At 40.8% G+C, this 18,513-nt stretch overlaps 1 protein-coding gene across 1 annotated transcript in view; it reads left to right on the forward strand.

Moving 5' to 3' along the window:
* The window catches only part of HVCN1 (hydrogen voltage gated channel 1), a 295,315-nt gene that overhangs the window by 177,707 nt on the left and 99,095 nt on the right, over positions 1–18,513 (forward strand). Inside the window, exon 4 of the mRNA XM_044068634.1 lies at positions 1,175–1,406. Coding sequence (XP_043924569.1) covers positions 1,175–1,406 — 232 coding nt within the window. The remainder of the gene's footprint in view (positions 1–1,174; positions 1,407–18,513) is intronic.

The raw sequence follows: 18,513 nt of genomic DNA on the forward strand, positions 1-18,513 counted from the left end.
TGGTTTCTGAGGAAATGATGCACAGTCTTAAATTAATATTTGCTATTCTGCAAGAAATGTATTGGTTAAATTTGAGGCTCCTAACCAAATTCTTTACTCCTGTGATCCATCCCTTTCCAAAAACTACCCTGAAGATGTTGCCTATGCCATGTCTTGGTATGAAGGTATGTTTTTGAGAATATCTACAGTATTTCACATGGTTTACTATCAAAATCTTGCAAATGACAATTGCGAGTGTGCATATATGTGACCTGAAATGTTGTAAAACACATTACTGATCGTTCATATAACTAAAAGTAGGAATTAAGGAAAGTTGACAACTCAGGAATTTCGACTTTACTGAAAATACCTACACTTCTGATTGTGCTACGAATGTTTAGCAGGAGGACAAGCCCCCCCCCCCCCCACTCCTGTGCTACTTATATATACAAACTCCAAGATCGCACTACAGTGAAGGAAAGTGTAAAGTTCCCAATCCCCACTATAGTGCAATCTCCATTCAATATAACAGATTCACAAGAGCTACTGCACATTAGCATTCGCTCTTGTGGATTCAACATTTTCAAAATCAATGTTACAACAACTTGGAACATTGCCTTTCTCCTTTCCGGGTCACGTAACTGACATGCAACATTTTGATGGTAAACCATTTCACACCAATGACCACCTGTATATACAATATAAATATGATAACTGACAATTGATATACAGTGAAGACCAAGTTCATTACCATGTGCTGTGTCAGTGTTTTTACTTTAAGGCCCGTACTTATGCCCTTGCGCAGGAAATCAATTAGGCGTTTCAGCTGTAATCTTGGATTTCTGTCTGACATAACAACATGGCTAGTGAACACAGTTCTGAGTAACATCATCTTTGAAATAAGCTCTAAGATCCCAAAAGTCACATTGTTGTGACTAACTTTTCATCTTTGCACCTCTCCCTCCACCACACAGTGTACCAGAAGAAGAGAGGCAACTTCAGACTTCCGATGGGCATCAAAGGGAGGGACAGAAAGAGAGAGAGAGAGAGAGAGACAAAGACCAGTTTTTATCACATGATGTAATCTGTATGCTTTTGTACACCAGAGGAGACTTTAATGTTAAAATCTTAAGTAAATAACATGAAGGTCTTGTTTCACTGTGTCTTATTAACATCCACTTGTTTTCTTTTCTAGGTATTCCATTATCTCAGCTTGTCTATTCTGACTTTCTTCATAATAGAAATTTCTGGCAAAATTTATGCCTTCCGGATGGAATTTTTTCACCACAAGTTTGAAGTTTTTGATGCTGTTATAGTTTTGATATCATTTGTTCTCGACATTGTTTTTGCTATACACGAGACTGCTTTTACTGGGATTGAACTGCTGATAATTCTTCGATTATGGAGAGTAGCAAGAATCGTAAATGGTAAGTTTAACAGTGGATTTAGATAAGGCAAATAAAATGAGGAGGAGGAGAAATCTCCTATGTAATCTTAATTTGTTATACTTCAAAAGATTCAACTCCCATTCCTCATTCTCTTGCTGCTCTGCTAGGTGGAGTTTACTTTTCTAATTTCACCATGAAGCAGTTATAGGAAGTAAATATGTCACCTTAGTACTCATAAAACTGGTTATATCATTTTTTGAGCAGAATAAATTATTAGGTACTTTATTTATAGAGTCTGATCCCTTGCTTTGTTGTCTTGTTGTATAGCAGTCTTGTATTGAGATAACCCTGTCAGCAGATTCACATACATTTTTTCCCACTACAGGGGTCAGACTCTAGTATTTTATTTTTTATTACTCACTACCCCCTATCATTCCCACTATGCCTTTCACCCTATGGGTGCTTTAGCTCATTGCCGCCACAGAACAGAGCTTAGATTTGTTGCTAATTTATGATTGGTGACCTTGGAACTTTGAATATTCTCTGTCACTTGTTTGTCCATTTCAGCCTGAAAGGCACAGTTCTACATCTGAGCCTGTGCAGACGAGCAGAGCATCGCTAAGAGTACCATTCTCTTAAAGCATTGCTTCTAAGGTGGTTTATGGTATCTGTTGTCCAGTATTGCAGATGTCAGTCTGGCAATCTGTCTGATGTAGTTCTCTCTGCAGAACTGCTGGTTACCACCACTTCATCCAGTGAGATGTGGACATGCATTCCACACTCTGCAGCACTGCTGGTCATCACCACACCATCTAGTGAGATGTTGACATGCATTCCACCATCTGAATCATCACCAGTATGTGGGTGTGAAATTGTCACATGACTGAGAATACAGTGACCCCATGACTGATGCTGATTCAGCTTTTGGGGGGGGGGGGTAAGGACTTATACTGGGTTTCAGGAATGCTATATCTAGCCTCCAGCTTTTATTGTCTTCCTAACTTTTTTTAGGCACTACCACCACGACTTTCTAAACAGAAGCAGTGGTCATGCACTGTTGGAGCAGGTTTATGGACTCCTAGTTCAGTCTGTAATTCTGTAGTGACAGATATCCAGTCACTGTAGCTACATTAGGAGCAGCCAAAGAGAATGAGACTGTTTCCCTGCACTGGACATCCTCTGTCCATGTATTCTATTTTCCTGAACTGTAATCGCACAGGAAGAAGTAGGACAAGGGGTTAAGTATTATAGGATGAGGATGAATAGGGCCAGCTCTGTGTTCAAGGGAGACTCCTGCAGCAGAAAAAAATGGGATTTCCTTACCTTTCATCCATCTACTGCCAGTGCCCCCTGCCTCATCTCCACCTTACACAGTACCCATATGTCCCTGCTGGCATGTAGCACTGGTGTGGCTGTGACACTGGACTTGTGCCAGTACATAAGTTTAGCCTCACATCATCTTCAGTTCTTCTTTCCACTCCAGATCTGAGGATCTGTGCTTCTGCTTTACATTTCCTAATTTCTGGTATTGGTAATACACTGATGTTTATTGTAATCAGCAATTTATTATCTGTTTATAATTGTGTTTTAGGCCTAATGTCTTCACTGAAAGGGCTTTCTTATATTTTTTAAGTGAAAAAGGCAGGTAGTCTTGTATTTATTGTATTTGGCCTTGGCATCTCACATACTTGCAGATACTGTCAGTGTGGCTCACTTTAGATTATAAAAGGTTACAGTGGTCAATTTTCTTGAAGAAAATAATACAACTCGTGGAGACTCAAGAGGTCAAAATGGATCAGACTAGTTTGTAGAGGAAAAGCAGTTTCAGGAAGTAAAATTGCCCAAAAGAAAGTGACACATTTGACTTTGACAAAAGGGAAGAGACAATAAGAGAGAAAGAAGATTTTCTGATCTGCTGGCCACTGACCTGAATTGACTTTAGGGTGTTCTTGTAGGAGAGGCCCTGGGAGATGGACACAAAATAAAAATCCACTAGGAGATGGCCTGGCTGTGCTCTTTATAAGAGAAGAAGGCATAGCCAGTGTGAAACTTGCTTTGACAGCTTTCGATAAGTCTGTCTGTTGACTGTAGATGGAGCTTCTGAAACATTTTGGAAGTGTTTACATTTATTTGAGCTGGTGCGATCAGTGTGACAGTGTAGGGACTATACAGATGAGCTGCATGCAGTTAAGACGGACTTTACATGCTGCTGTCACACACTGCTATGAATCAAATGCACTTTATACCAATTTTGATTACATGGAAACATAGTACAGATTTGTTGTGTATGGTTACATAGTATTGCTTGTTACTCATTGCTTTTTAATAGTGTTTATCAAGCATGTGGTTGTGGAAAATTAGAAATACTACAGACAAGAAGCGTCTATATCAGATTAAGTAAAAGCACTATGTTAATCCTAGTGTTAAGAAACCAAGGCTTGAATGAATATAGCAAAGTCCTCTGAGGAAACTGGCAGTTGATCCTGGTAGCATTTCTGAGATAAAAATGGGAAGATTTATTGACCTGTTTCTTCTGCCACAGTAATTATGATGGAAAGATGAGACATAGCAGAGGCCTAACTGACCCATGTACTGTGAAGCTTTCATCTACATGGAATTCCATATTGGACAACAGGCAGTCAGTCCTGTTAAGAATATCATCAAGCCAGTCTTCCAAGGTATCAAGATATGCCATATTCCACTGAGTAAAAGGTAAAACAGGTTGTCATCAGCAAAAGAACATTAAGCCAAAATTCTGCTCCTGATGGTATCTCTAAGTGGTAGCATTTGCACTATGAATCTCAGCAAAGCAAAGTGAGAGCTCTGTGACACTTTGCAATGTAGATAGTAAATACTGAAGAATTAATGTCAAGAGATGACCATCTGAGGGTAGCCTGTCAGCAGGCATCCATTTTGAAAATGTAGCAGAAAGATCCCAGTAGGTATGTAGACACTGGTACAAGACTCATTGGTTCACATTCTCAAATTAAGCTAAGAGATTAAGGAAGACAAGGAGTTGTTAAACCCATTGGCCATTCATCACCAAAAGGTCACCTGTTAGTCCTTGTGAGGGCTGTCACAGCACTATGATGGTTTCTGATGCAAGAGACATGAATTACATGGGTTATGATTGGTTAAAAAGGCAATGAATTGTACATAGCTGCTTACTCTATAAGTTTACCACTGAAAGAAGGTTTGAGATGTGATGGTAACATGGTAATTCACCATACCATGTAGTTTCAGAGATGGTTTATTAAGGATGGGTATAGTATTTGCCTCTAAGAATAGGAGGAAAGATACCCACATTAAGGAAGAGTACACAATCCAGGAAACTCACTAAGTGAGGACGAGAGAGCATGATAAAAATTCAGTAGGCCAAGGATGTGGTTCATGCTAAGTGGTGTATAATGCTGAAACCATCATCATAAACTTCATTATAATCAGTATTTACAACTCACTCTCAAGTCCTAGTCAAGAGCCTGTTGCCCAGATTTACAGTAGTGCCCCTTGGAGGCAGGCTGTAAAATCTCATATCTGATCTTTTCAGAATTCTCAAAGCATCGAGTGGCAGTCTCAAATTCAGAAGTAGAAAAGGCTTTGATATCTGCAAGGCAGGCTGGGCTGCACAGTCTGTAATCTGAAAACCATAGCCAGTTAGTTTGATAGCAAGGGAATTTTATTGCCCCTCCTACACAAGATTTCTGAGTGGAAAATGTAATTCTCATCTAGTCCACTTTACATCAGGAAACAATAAGCCTATCTCACTTGCCTTTCCGTGCATTTAATGTTCTACATCCATCATCCAACCTTCCCTACCTGTAACTTCAACTTTTCCTCACCAGTCCCATGCCTTCTTGCATCCATCTATTCTATTCGTACAGTCCATTCTCCCCTCTGTGAAGAACTTTTTGAGATCAATCTTCTGTCTGTGTCTCTTCCTCCTCTTGCATTCCCCTGTACACCTCCTTGACATGATCTTGTTATCCGTATATCATCATTGTCTCTTTTGGCTTCTAGTAAGAAGAGTGCCATCTCCTCTTGTTTTTGCCATATCCCTTCCCCTCCATCCTGCACAACTTTCTGACCACTTTGTTCTGTACTCCTTCCAGTAGTCTAATGCACCTTTCCTTATATGGCCTTCAGAACCGCACACTGCTCTCAAGGTGTGCTGTGAAGCAATACCCCTCTGCTTCTAGAGCCTGCCCTTCCCCAGGATAGAGCTTGGCATTCTGTTTGCTGCTCCACTGCCTTATCATTGTGCTCCTAGTGGTGCAGTCCTGGTGTATTCAGCACCACTGCTCTTTTTCCTGTTCTGTTGCCATCAGTTCCTCTGTCTTACCCCAGCTGATAACATCACTCTAGGGCTTCTGTAGTCCAGCTGGTGCAACTTTATACTACTGCTGGGGAATGTGGCCTAACTCCCCAATCTCCATTGCAACTTTCTGAGCTCCACAGTCACTGCCCTTGGCATGTAGAACCTTCTGACTAAGTGACACACTACTCTTGCAGTATGAAGCTCACCTGCCTTGCAACTCTGCTGTATTGCAGTAAGATTAAGCTGCTTTATTCCCCTGAGGATGAGTGAACCAAAGCTGGCTGCTCAATCCCAGCCCCCTGCAACCCCTCCAGCACCTGCGTTGCTAATCAAACATGGGTTATATGGGCTGCAGTGGGGGCTTTATCCCTGTTCATTGTGGAGCCACTTCAACTGACACCTTTTTGCCTGCTTGGTTAGCCTTTCCAAATTTGTCTTTAAATTATTCCCACAACCCTCCATTACTTCTCTTTAATCTTTATATCCTAAGTAAAGTGGTGGATTCTGTTTTCTCTTCATCTTGTATGTCTGAAGGAATACACTCATTGTTTTATTCCTGACATCACTCTCAACACAGCTCTGTCCATCTTTTCAGCCAAGCTACAAACCAGTTCCTTTCTTGGTCTTGTGTCCAACCTCATCAGTTTTCCTGTTGTCCTCATTTGTGAGACTGAGTCAAAGGCCTTGGTGCTCTTCAGGTAGGTCATGTCTACAAGTACACATTTGTCTAGTTTACCTGCTGCCAAGTCATAAAGTTGGATCAGGTTGGACTAACAAGATTTCTGGATATAAATTTATGTTAATTGCTGTCCTGGATGTCATTGTCCTCCAGGAAAACAGCCAGCCTTCCCTTTCAGTATTCAGCCCATGAACAGTTCCTTCTGGACAAGAAACATTGTTAATTACTGTCTTTGAAGTTGCTGTCATACTCATCAGGCCTCCATCCATGACTTTCTCTGTCAATGCTGTTAAGCTAATAGGTCTATAATTCCTCAGCATTTTCCTGCCACCCCCCCCCCCCCATAAAAGAAGAGTGCCAAACTCGCTGTCCTTGGGCATTTCCTCATTTACCAGTAATCTGTTTAGGATGTCCATCAAGGGATCTACCAGCTCATCTGCCCAATTGGAGGCAGACATTCTGGTTATCCTGCTTTACTTTCCCTAAAGATAGCTAGTTTCCTTTTTACTTTCTGTCCCTCTCTCTATCCTAGAATCTGTCCACTCTTATTCCCTTATGCTAGCCTTCCTGTTGTGTTGTCTCTACCACCTCCTCACCCATTCTTTCCACCTCTCACAGTCCTTTCATTATTTTTTTCTTAATAGCCTTTTACTTCTGTTTAGCCACATTGGCTCTCTCTTCTTTTTTGCCTTTTCCTGAAATCATCATCTGCATTGAGAATTCCATCTTGACCCATTCCAATAGCTTTTTACTCCCATACTTTGTTTATAGTCTCCTAAAATCATCCTTGACTCTCTTCCCGTAATTTATCGTAACCCACTTACCTAAAATCTTTGTCTTTGCAATCTTAGCCTTCTGAACTCACTTCCCCTTTTTTAAGTGAATGGCACTTCTATGAGAAATGTTTTGCCATTTTATTTTTACATCAGACCAAATAATCATAAAAATGGAAAAAATTAAGTAAGCATTTTTTGCAGGGAGGCGAACCTCCCCTGCACTCTCCTTGTGGGACATTTTGCCTCCACACCCCCTTGCTTAAATTTATTAACTCCATATTTTCCCCAACTGTAAAGAAAAGTAAAAACAAAAAAAAATTTCAGTCACAGTGCACAGTGATCTCATATAGACTGCAAGACTACTGTCGGTTATGAAAGTATGAGTATTTGATTTAGTATGACAAAAGAAATGTAATACAAATTATCATAAAATACACTATTTTACCAATTATAAGACTCCCTCCACACTCCGAACCATGCAGTGGCCTGATTCCCATTAGACGTCCCCTAGACATTCATGATGCCCACTGCCTTGGTTAAGACCATCTTCAGAGTACTGTTCTTTCTGGTACAGTTTTTACCAGTTAGTGGAATCCTCAAGGTCCAAGACTTCATTTAGCTTCTAGTCCTTTAACATGGGTCTCAGAACCTCTCAGTCTTCCTGCGGCATTTTTAAATCCCTATAGTATTACATTCTTCCTTCCATCATAACTCTGATTTTCTCTTTTAGTGTCTCACATCTGTAGGGGAGGGTATTCAATCGAAACACCAGCTGTCCTCCTTATTTTGCCTTAAGTGCCATGGCATTTAACTGGGCTAGGCTAGATAGATTTTATATCTCAGTGAATATGTAAATTCACTCTGAACTCCTAGTACTGAATTCACATCTTCCATGCCAAACATTTTCATACATTTCTTCAAAACTCTACCCTCCTTTGTTATATTTTCCATTCTAGGCCCCCCCAGACACATCTTAACTGCTGCAAGCCAAATTCAAGTCTCCACCTATAAGTAATATTCCTCGCTGAAAGCTGATTATTTCTCCCAGAATTTTCTTAAGCTCCATTAGTACTATTTATCTTCCATTACTATATTTTTCCTCTTTTATCACTATTGGAGCTCCTCTTGTAATTAATATTAAGTACTCCTATTTTCCTTTGCCCCAGATATTTCCCTGAAAAACTGTCCTGAAAACCTTTATCAAATTTACATGTTCAGTTCTTTCCAGGTGTGTCTCCTGTAACATAGCTATTTACACTCTGTATTTTTCAATATAGTTCAGTACTCTTTCTTTTTTATTTATTTGTAAGACCATTCAGATCAAAAGATATTACAGAAAGTATAATTTTCTTATAAAATTATTATTACCAAATTTTATATGTAACTGCTTTTTTGTTAAATGTCTAGTTCCAACTTTTATGTTGCATGCATATACTGTTCGATAGGTTGGTCTTTTATACAGTTGTTTCTTGCCATATCCATTTCCAGCAATGCCACATCTTACATAACTTTTTGTTTTTTGAAAGCCCTCAAACAGAACAAACAACCCCCCAACCCCTCCCCAAAAAAACTATTACCTTAGTAATAACACACAAACTATGTACATCTTCAAATATTGAAGTTTTTGGTTCCTAATAAGAACAAAAGTTCTAAGTTGATAGCCACTCGGACAGGCTAGAGGTAACCAAAAAGAAAGGTCAGTCATGCTAAGATGCATGGTACAGTCTGTGCTATTAGTAAGTCCTATTTGATTTAGACTGTCTTTGTAACTCTCCCAGCTGAGAAAACACTTGAATGCTTTCAGTAAACACTTTCTCAAAGCCATTTCTCTTTATAAAATGGTCTTCTAGTGAAATGCAAACCAGAGACAAAACTGCTAAGGGTAACTTGTTTACCAGAAGAAAAGCCTTATAGTATTCAGTATTCTTTTTAATTTACATGCTTTGTAATAAACTTGTTACTGGATAATGCCTAGGGTTTTAACAGTCATTTTCCTATGCAAGCATGGGAAAAAGCACACTGATTTTTCTTTTGTCCTACTCTCTTAACCAGCCCCCCCCCCTTTTGTCAGCAGACTCTTCTGAGCCACGAAGCAAGCTGGAAGGCACAGGGAACAGTATCGCAAGCATATTGACAAAAGGCATGCCGTCAGCATCAAACAGTAATACAGATGCATAGACAGTGGCATGCAGTGAATTTCAATGAATAATTAAAGCCTTGAACAATATTATTTACAGCATAGAAGTTACACAGATGAGGCTTAACAAACTTATGTTTCACAAGTTAGCAGTTTCATAAACTTAAGCAAGATTAGTAAGATGCAAGTACAAATGATGGATGTTACTTGTGCATGAGTAGCACATGACTAAGATAATAAGAAAGTTATTCTTTGTTACCCAACTTATAGGTAAGGGTATAGCATCTAGGTCCCAGGAAGTTATAGTATCACTCTACTCTGCCCTTATCAGACTTATCATTGAATACAGTGCCCCCTTTGGCATGTACCTAACCAGACACTTGCAACAGTTGGAACGTCCACAGAGGTTTTTCACCAGAAGAATTCAGGATATGAATGCCCTGTCCTACACTTACTGCCTAAAGGCTCTGTCTCTATATTCAATCTCCTACAGGCTCCTGAGAGGAAATCTTTGCCTATTCTACAGGGCTTCCTCAGACTGAGCCTTAATTGATCTGCTGCACATACACAAAACAAACAGCACTAGAAACACTAGATCCAGGGATCTGAACTTCACTTGTGACATAAACAGAAATGGCAAGAGAGACAGGCATGTGTCCTAAAGGATCCCTGCAGTTTGGAATAGGCTTCCCATCCATGTAAAACAGAGTTCATCCCTGACCCTGTTCAAATGATACCTTGACAACTGGATGGAGAATCATAAATTTACCCCCTGCCCTCATGTACAGAGGCCACCAATAAGAAAAGTATTACCCTAACACCCCCCACACACAAATCCTTAGTTACTTCCCTAATAACATGACCTCCCCACTATAGATGCTCATGATAATCTGGACACAAATGGTTTGAGATGTATGGCTAGGCTTGTAAAGAGCCTAATGGTTGTTAGCCTAGTAACAGTGTATGAACCACAATTAGCCATTGTTTTGAAAGCATGAACATTTGGAGTCTGTAAACATCCATTGTTTTAGTTTAATTTTGAATGTCTAAATTGTGCCTTGTTGCTTCACTTCATTTGAAAGTTGATTCCAAATTTCTGTCCTATTTTAGAGAAGGCTTTTTCACCTGTAGTAGTTTTGCAGTCTCCTCTGAGAGTTAGCATCTCTTCCTGACTGTCCCTCAAGCTATAACTCTGTTGCTTAATTTGAAGTTTTTTTTTTCAAGGGAGTGCAGTATCCTATCTTTAAAACTTTAAAAATATGTGAACCAAAGAGCATGGTTGCTCTTTGAGTGACAGGTGGCCAGTTTACATTTTTCAAGAGTTGGCAGCAATGAGTTTGTGTACTAACTAGCAGCACAAATCTATAGATTTTATAATGGTTGTTTGTATTTTGTGTGTATCTGTGTTGGTGTGTAGAGCTAAAGGCGGGTTGTCCATATTGTAATTTAGTGATCAGAACATTTCTCGCTATAACCTGGCAAGCTATAGGTGACAATACATGAGAAATCCTGTGACAAGAATTGTAGTTTGAAGAGAATTTTAATAATAATGATATCTGCATATCTGGTTACAGAGAATTGGAAGGGTATATTTCCTTTTTGGAAAGTGAATATAGTTTTGTGAGTTTTTTTTTTTTGCAAGTTAAGTGTTTACATTAAAAAAATAGTTTTATATTTCTTTTTTAATACCTTTATTAACCTGTTACTTAAAACATGGGCAAACATGTATTTTTGTAAAAAAAAATATTAACTTGCTCCGAGTTACATACATTATGCATCATATGTTGTTTTGTATAACTATCATCCGTCTAACATTAAGTAAATTGCTCATGTCCTGCCTTCCCTTAAACCTCACTCCTCCTCCAGTCACTGTATGTATTGTTCCCACAATTTCCATTTATTTCTATGCAATTTGTTCCTACCCTTTTCTGAAGATGCCACTTCCAGTTCTTTTCCTCTCTTCATATGTAGTTCTTAGAATACTTTCAGTTACTTTATAAATATAATATTCTGACTGTTATTATTCTCCTTAAGGATCTGCATCCAAAATCCCACTCTCTCCTTATTTCTAGAATTTCCCTCCTTGTTTCATCATCATTCCTTTCCACTTTGAATAATAACTTTCTGCTTGTGTTATGTATATGAACCTTAATTGTGTAGCTTTAAAATAGCCCTTCAAATCAGATAATCCTAAACCACCTTGTTCTATTGAAAGGATCAACTTATCACCCTTGACGTATGTCCTTTTTCCCTCCTTGATAAATTTCTTTACATAACTTCTTCTCTGGTTGATAAAAATATGCCTGACCTGTGTATAAAACTAAGGGGACTAAAAACATTTTCACTGCTTATCTCTTGCTGTTCACATCCAAAAGCAACAGCTTCCAGTTTCTCAGTTTTTGTATTGTCTTTTGTTTAGTGTCTTTCCACATATCCTTACTTGCTATAACACAAGCTTTTTTAATGCATACTAAATACTTCATTTTATTGTGTCCCCATAAGTATGGGCATTGCTGAACCAATTCATGTGGGGTACATAATTTACAAATATAGCCTTTGTTTTATCTTCATTAATTTGATATCCTAAAGTCTTGAAACTGTCTCAAAATGCTCCACAACATTGCAATGTCCTTTACTGGTTTTATCAGGTACAAAATAATACGGTCTGTAAATAAAAGCAAGTTATATCTTTGAATTTCTGACTCCCTCATTTTCTTTGCTAGTGGCTCTAAATATAAAGCAAATAAGGAGAAAGAGGACACCCCTGCCTGGTTCCTCTCTTCAGACACAACTTATCAGAAAGGAACCCTCCCACTTTAATTCTTCAATCCAATCCTTCATATATCTTCCAAATTAACCTTATTATTGTTATCAGGGAATGCAAATGCTTCCATTGCCCTACTCGTAAAATCCCACCTTGCTCTGTCAGATTGTTTGTACTCAAGACCCACCAAAGCAGCAGTATCTTCTTACCTTCTGCTTCCCTCTGGATTGTCATTGTTTTGTTAATGTTCTCAAATATTTGTCTTCCCTCCACAAAATCACATTGATCCTTATCTATCCATTTTGGCAACACAGTTGCCACTTGTTCAGCTATTATAGACATAAACACTTTATAATCATGATTCAAAATTGACATTGGTCTATATGAGCCTGGGTTTGATGGGTCTTTACCATCTTTATGTATTGCAGATATTACAGCTTTCTCCAGGATATTCGTGCTTCCCTTCCTTTTAAAATACTGTTAAACAAAATCTTCCAGACCTTTATTACTTACTTCCCTTCCAGATTTCCACAGGAATACCATCTGTTCCTGGAGCATCTCCTACAGATTAATTATATATTACCATTTTTATCTCATATCCTCAAAACTTAACTGTTAATTGTAGAGCCTCATCTACCTCTAACCTTGACATACTTAAGTATTCCACAAATATTTCCATTTGTGCTCTTTCTTGACTTCCATATTTTTCTGATTTGTCCAAATTTTTATACAATTTCTACAATACCTCTAATGCCTTTACAGGATCTCTGGTTATTTTTCTTGATGTTCATCGTGTTACCCTGCTGCAGTCATCACACTTGGGTTATCCTGTCGTCAGGCGGTCCCGCAGTCGGCCGGAATTCCAAAGTCTTGGTCCGGCGTCTGTTGCTGTCGCCTCTTCCCTGATGTCAGTGCGCCAGGGGTATATATAATGGAACCCTAAGCCATTTTCTTCAGTCTTTCTTGCCGCGCGATGCCCGAAGCAGAAGCAGTTCGCAAGTGCCGGTCTGCCGACTCCTGAGATTTTCAAATTCGAATTTCAGACCGAAGTCTTCTATAAAGCTAAGTACCCCGTTGGGGAAACTTTTCTTGCCTCAGACCGATGTCAGAAAAAGTTAACAATTGTATTTCTTGTGGGAAGCAAATACCTCATAAGGATTTTCATTCTTATTGCATACCTTGCCTAGGCCCAGACCACGACGTCACTTGTCGGTTTTGTGCTAGGTTTAATAAGCGTACTATTAAAAGACGCTTTGATTTTGCACGACACTACTTCGGTAGGAAATTTAACTACACCATGCCGTCGGACCATCCGACTACCGGCGTGCACAAAAAACGCAGGGATAAGGACAGACAGCCCAGGCCTAAGCCAGATTCCGAGGCCTCTGCCGATCCGGTCTCCGGTCCTCAGTGAGGATCCGACGCAGCCCCTGACTACCGCAGATCTAGAACCTGAGACCGCTACAGAAATTTTGATGGAATGTACCAGGCCAACGCAGCCTTTTACTTCAGGCCCTTCCGACGACTTTGCTACAAAAGATGTCGGTACTACAGAAACGCCATCGGTTTCTGAAGGTGTTTTCAGACAGACTCTCACCATTAAAACGTTTTCTAAGTCGAAGACTCCTCCTAAATCTAAAAGGACTGCACTTCAGTCTCCTGTTCAAGGCCCCATGCCTAAGAAACAGATGCTCAAAATGGATGAATATTTGATTTCTTTAATCAGGGGTTCCCAGCCCCCTCCTGACAAAAGGCCTAGACAAGAGGAAGATTATGCATCCTCTGAGCAAATGTCCATTTCTTCAGACTCCTCTGAGGACCAAGACTACTCCTTCTCTCCTTATGAAGATTCTGATGCTGAGGACTCTATTCCCTCAGCTTCTCCTCCTGAAGACTACTCCTTTGGGGAAACTTTACACACTATGAGGGAACATTTTCACTGGGAAGGTCAGGACTACTCTTATTCAAAGAAAAGGCTCAGAGAGTTTCTTTTACTCCCCCAACACAGACCACTTGCCATCCCACCAGTTTTGGACATTGTGGATGATGTCTATTTAGAATCCAATTTCAACCCAGACTCTCTACCTCCTGCTCCAGTTAAGCCTGACAGATACTATAGAGTGCCTGATTCCCACAAATTTCTTTAAAAAAGCCCTGAAGCTGACCCAGAGACTATCTCACAGGGTCCCAAGGGGGCTAAGGCTTCTATGGCTAAAAACCCAGTACCTTCTGAGAGGGATTCCAGAGCAATAGACAGGTGGGGGAAAAAGGTTTACACCTCAGCCACACTAGCTATGAGGGCACTGAATTGTCAATTTCACATGCTTAAGTATCAGCAATTTCTAATCTCTCAGTTAAAGCAAAGAATAACCTCTCTCCCTCAACAATCTGAATTGAAAGAAGTACAGGATCTGTTGCACGCCACTGAGCAGGTGGGCAAACATACCTTACAATGTGGGTTTGATTCTTTGGAGGCCTCCTGCAGAGCAGCTGTCACTGGGTCTGTTATACGTAGGCATGCTTGGTTAAAGGAACAAACTCTGCCTGATCATGTTAAAGCAAAATTACTAGATGCTCCCTTACAGCAGGATGTTCTTTTTGGAGTTAAAGCAGAAGAAGTTTTAAAGAAAATGGAAGATGGGGCAAAATCTATGCAGACAGTCAAAGATTTCCTACAAGTACAACCCCCTCGCTTCAGCAGAAACTGGCCAACAAAAAATTGGTCCTTTCAAGCCACTGACAGACCACAGAGGGGTAGACGCCCAAAAAGCAGAGGACAACCACAAGCCCAGTATAAACTTCGCCAATGGGGCTCTACAACGCAGAAGGGAGGAGAAGACGGGTCTCAGACCACCAGAAGGCAAACACAATGACTTGCACCTCATCTGGCCAAGCAATACTCTCTTGGCCGCCCCCTTGGGGGGGGACTCACATTTTTTGCAGACAACTGGCACATTGTCACAAAGGACAAATGGGTCCTAGACATAATTTTATGAGGATACAGATTCCACTTTCATGCCTTGCCAGTGAAAAGAGGAATGCCAAACCTGCCACAAAATCAATGGGCAGAGGCACAAAAGCAAATTACAGCTCTCATGGACATGAGAGCCATTCAACTGGTACCTACTCAAGAGCAAGGCCAAGGATTTTATTCAAGACTCTTTCTAGTGCCCAGAAAGGACAATGCCTGGAGACCAATTCTGGACCTTTCAATTCTAAACACTTACAAGTACCCAAATTCAAGATGCTAACACTACAGCAGCTACTTCCCATGTTGGGCAAGGAAGCATGGCTAGTAACGTTCGACCTCAAGGAGGCATACCTGCATGTCCCTATCGGACAAAGTTGCAGAAGATACCTCCGTTTCATTGCAGGTTCAACCCATTACCAATTCTCTGCACTGCCCTTTGGCTTATCTACTGCGCCCAGAGTTTTCACAAAATGCCTGGCACCAGTAATTGCATACTGCAGACAAAGAGGAATTCAAATATATCCATACCTGGATGACTGCCTCATCCAAGCAGAAAGCAAAGACATTCTCTTACATCATCTGGCCTTTGTAAAGCATCTACTAAACTGCCTGGGGTACACAGTAAATGAAAAGAAGTCAAAACTAGTACCCTCACAAAAAATGACATTCCTGGGTGCCAGCTTGAATACAACGGCCCAGAAGGCTTATCTTACGCCAGACAAGCAACTACAACTGACTCAGTATTTCAAGACAATGGCAACAAAGATCCAATTAACTGCAAGAAAAATTCTGCAGGCTTTGGGCTTCATGGCATCTTGCATACTAATAATACCATTTGCAAAACTGCATATGAGGAAATTACAGTGGTACCTAAAAAGCGTATGGTCTCAACACAGCCACAGTGTGGACACAATGATATCTCTCATTCCCTGCCTACAACAGGAATTTCTATGGTGGTCACAGGCATGTCACCTCAACAAGGGTCAGCCTTTCACCTTGCCCCCAGCCAGGCAAACTATCACAACAGATGCTTCAGACTACGCCTGGGGGGCACACATGGCAGGACAATGCATTCAAGGCCTATGGACTGCAGATCAAAGAAATCTGCACATAAATCAAAAAGAGATGCTAGCTGTACAGAAAGCTCTGACAGCCTTCAAGGATCTATTACATCCAGGACAACTTGCAATAAAGACGGACAACACCACAGTAATGTGGTACATAAACAAACAAGGGGGTACACATTCTTACCCTCTATGTAGGCAAGCAATGACCTTATGGAACACAGCTCTGGCCTACCAAGTCCAGTTACAAGCTCTGCCAGGACAGAAGAACACATTGGCAGACGACCTCAGCAGAAACATCAAGGATCCCCACGAGTGAAAACTAGATCCACAAATATTTGCAATGATGACTCAAAAATGGGGCCTTCCAGACATAGACCTGTTTGCCAGTCCTCAAAACTATCAACTGACAAAATTTTGTACAAGGACATTTCACCATCAAGCTTGGAAAGTGGACGCTCTCTCTTTCAGTTGGAAAAACCTGACCGTATATACCTTCCCTCCATTGCCTCTCCTCACAAAGGTTCTTTTGAAAGTCAAAAAGGAGAGACCACGACTGATTCTCATAGCCCCAGACTGGCCATGCCTGCACTGGTATCCGCTATTGAAAAATATGGCCCACAGCCCGCCATGGATATTGCCTCAAATCCCCCATTTGCTCACACAACAAAACAATAAGATTCTTCACAGCCAGCTCAAAACTTTAAATCTGGCTGCATGGCAAATCATCTAAACATCCAACCAGCACCTCTTTCACAAGCAGTTCTGGATGTTATTCTGGAAGCCAGGAGGCCAAGCACTGGGAAGGCTTATTCGGACAAATGGAAAAGGTTTTGTGCCTGGAACCAAGCTAAAGGCCAAGACACAATTCAGCCTCACATTCTACAGTATTTAGCTGAGATGTTGCACAAAGGACTTTCCTTTTCCTCAATTAAAATCCATGCTTTGGCTATTTCAGCTCACTACAACACTGATCCACCTTTATTTTCACATCCTCTTCTAAGGCAGTTCTTCAGAGGGGCAAAAAACATTAGACCACCCAGGAGAGCTCCTACACCAACATGGGACCTCAATTTTGTTCTGGAAAAACTAACACTACCTCCCTTTGAACCAGCTTTCTCTGCAGATCTACAGTTCCTATCATGGAAGACTGCCCTGCTGCTAGCAATAACTTCAGCTAGAAGAGTCTCAGAGCTACAGGCACTAATGGCAGTGGAACCTTTCCTCATTTTTCATCAAGACAGAGTTTCTCTACGAACTAATCCTTCCTTTATGCCTAAGGTGGTTTCCAGTGTAGCTTTAAATCAAACCATCCACTTACCCACCTTCTTCCCCAATCCACAGAACAAAGGTGAGAGACTCCTGCATTCCTTGGACATTCACAGGCAGCTTCGTTACTATTTGGACAAAACTAAGGCTTTCAGAAAATCTGACCAGCTCTTTGTATCCTATGCTACAGCTTCTCAAGGGAAGGCTATATCCAAGCAAACCATTTCTAAATGGATAGGTCATTGCATACGTTTCTGCTATACCCATCATGGGAAACCAGTTCCTGCTACCATTAGATCCCACTCTACCAGGGCAACAGCTACCTCTACAGCCTTTCTCAGGGGGGTTCCTACCAAGGAAATTTTAGAAGCTGCAACTTGGAGTTCAGTACACACCTTTACCAAACACTATCACTTACCTCTTTACTCAAAGTCCAGGGCAGGCTTCGCCACTGCAGTTTTGCAGGGCCTTATAGCCTCCACTAACCCTCTATGATGCCTCCTCCCTACCTTAGCTTTGGGATTCAACCCAAGTGTGATGACTGCAGCAGGGTAACACGATGAAAATAGTACAGTTTTGTACCTACCATAAATGTAGATGTTCGAGTGTTCACCCTGCTGCAGTCCAAGTTACCCCCCCTCCATCCCCTCTGATCTACTGGCTAAATCTCTTCTATGCCTTACTGATGTATTTGCTTATAGCTGAAGGGATTTTGTGTTTGTGCTGTGGTTACTCCTTTTGGTACTAATTTCTGATCACCTTTTTGGGGGCACCTGACATCTGGGGCAAGAAAAACTGAAGAAAATGGCGTTGGTTGCATTATATATACCCCTGGCGCACTGACGTCAGGGAAGAGGCAACAGCAACCGACACCGGACCAAGACTTTGGAATTCCGGCCGACTGCAGGACCGCCTGACGACAGGATAACCCAAGTGTGATGACTGCAGCAGGGTGAACACTCGAACATCTACATTTATGGTAGGTACAAAACTGTACTTTATAGACGCCCTAAGTTTAGCAACAGCCATTTCCACTTTCTGTTGCCTAAGTCATTGTGCTAAAAGGTTTTGTGCTCCAGAGTTGTTATATAAAAAAAAAAACAGTTGCTTAAGACTTCCAAGATGGCTGCACACTGGGTAACAGCTTAATTTCAGCTCTCCCAGAGTGAAA

This window comes from Protopterus annectens, chromosome 4.part0 (genome assembly GCF_019279795.1).
Source record: "Protopterus annectens isolate FY-2018-M chromosome 4.part0, PAN1.0, whole genome shotgun sequence".
Classification (NCBI taxonomy): Eukaryota; Metazoa; Chordata; order Ceratodontiformes; family Protopteridae; genus Protopterus; species Protopterus annectens.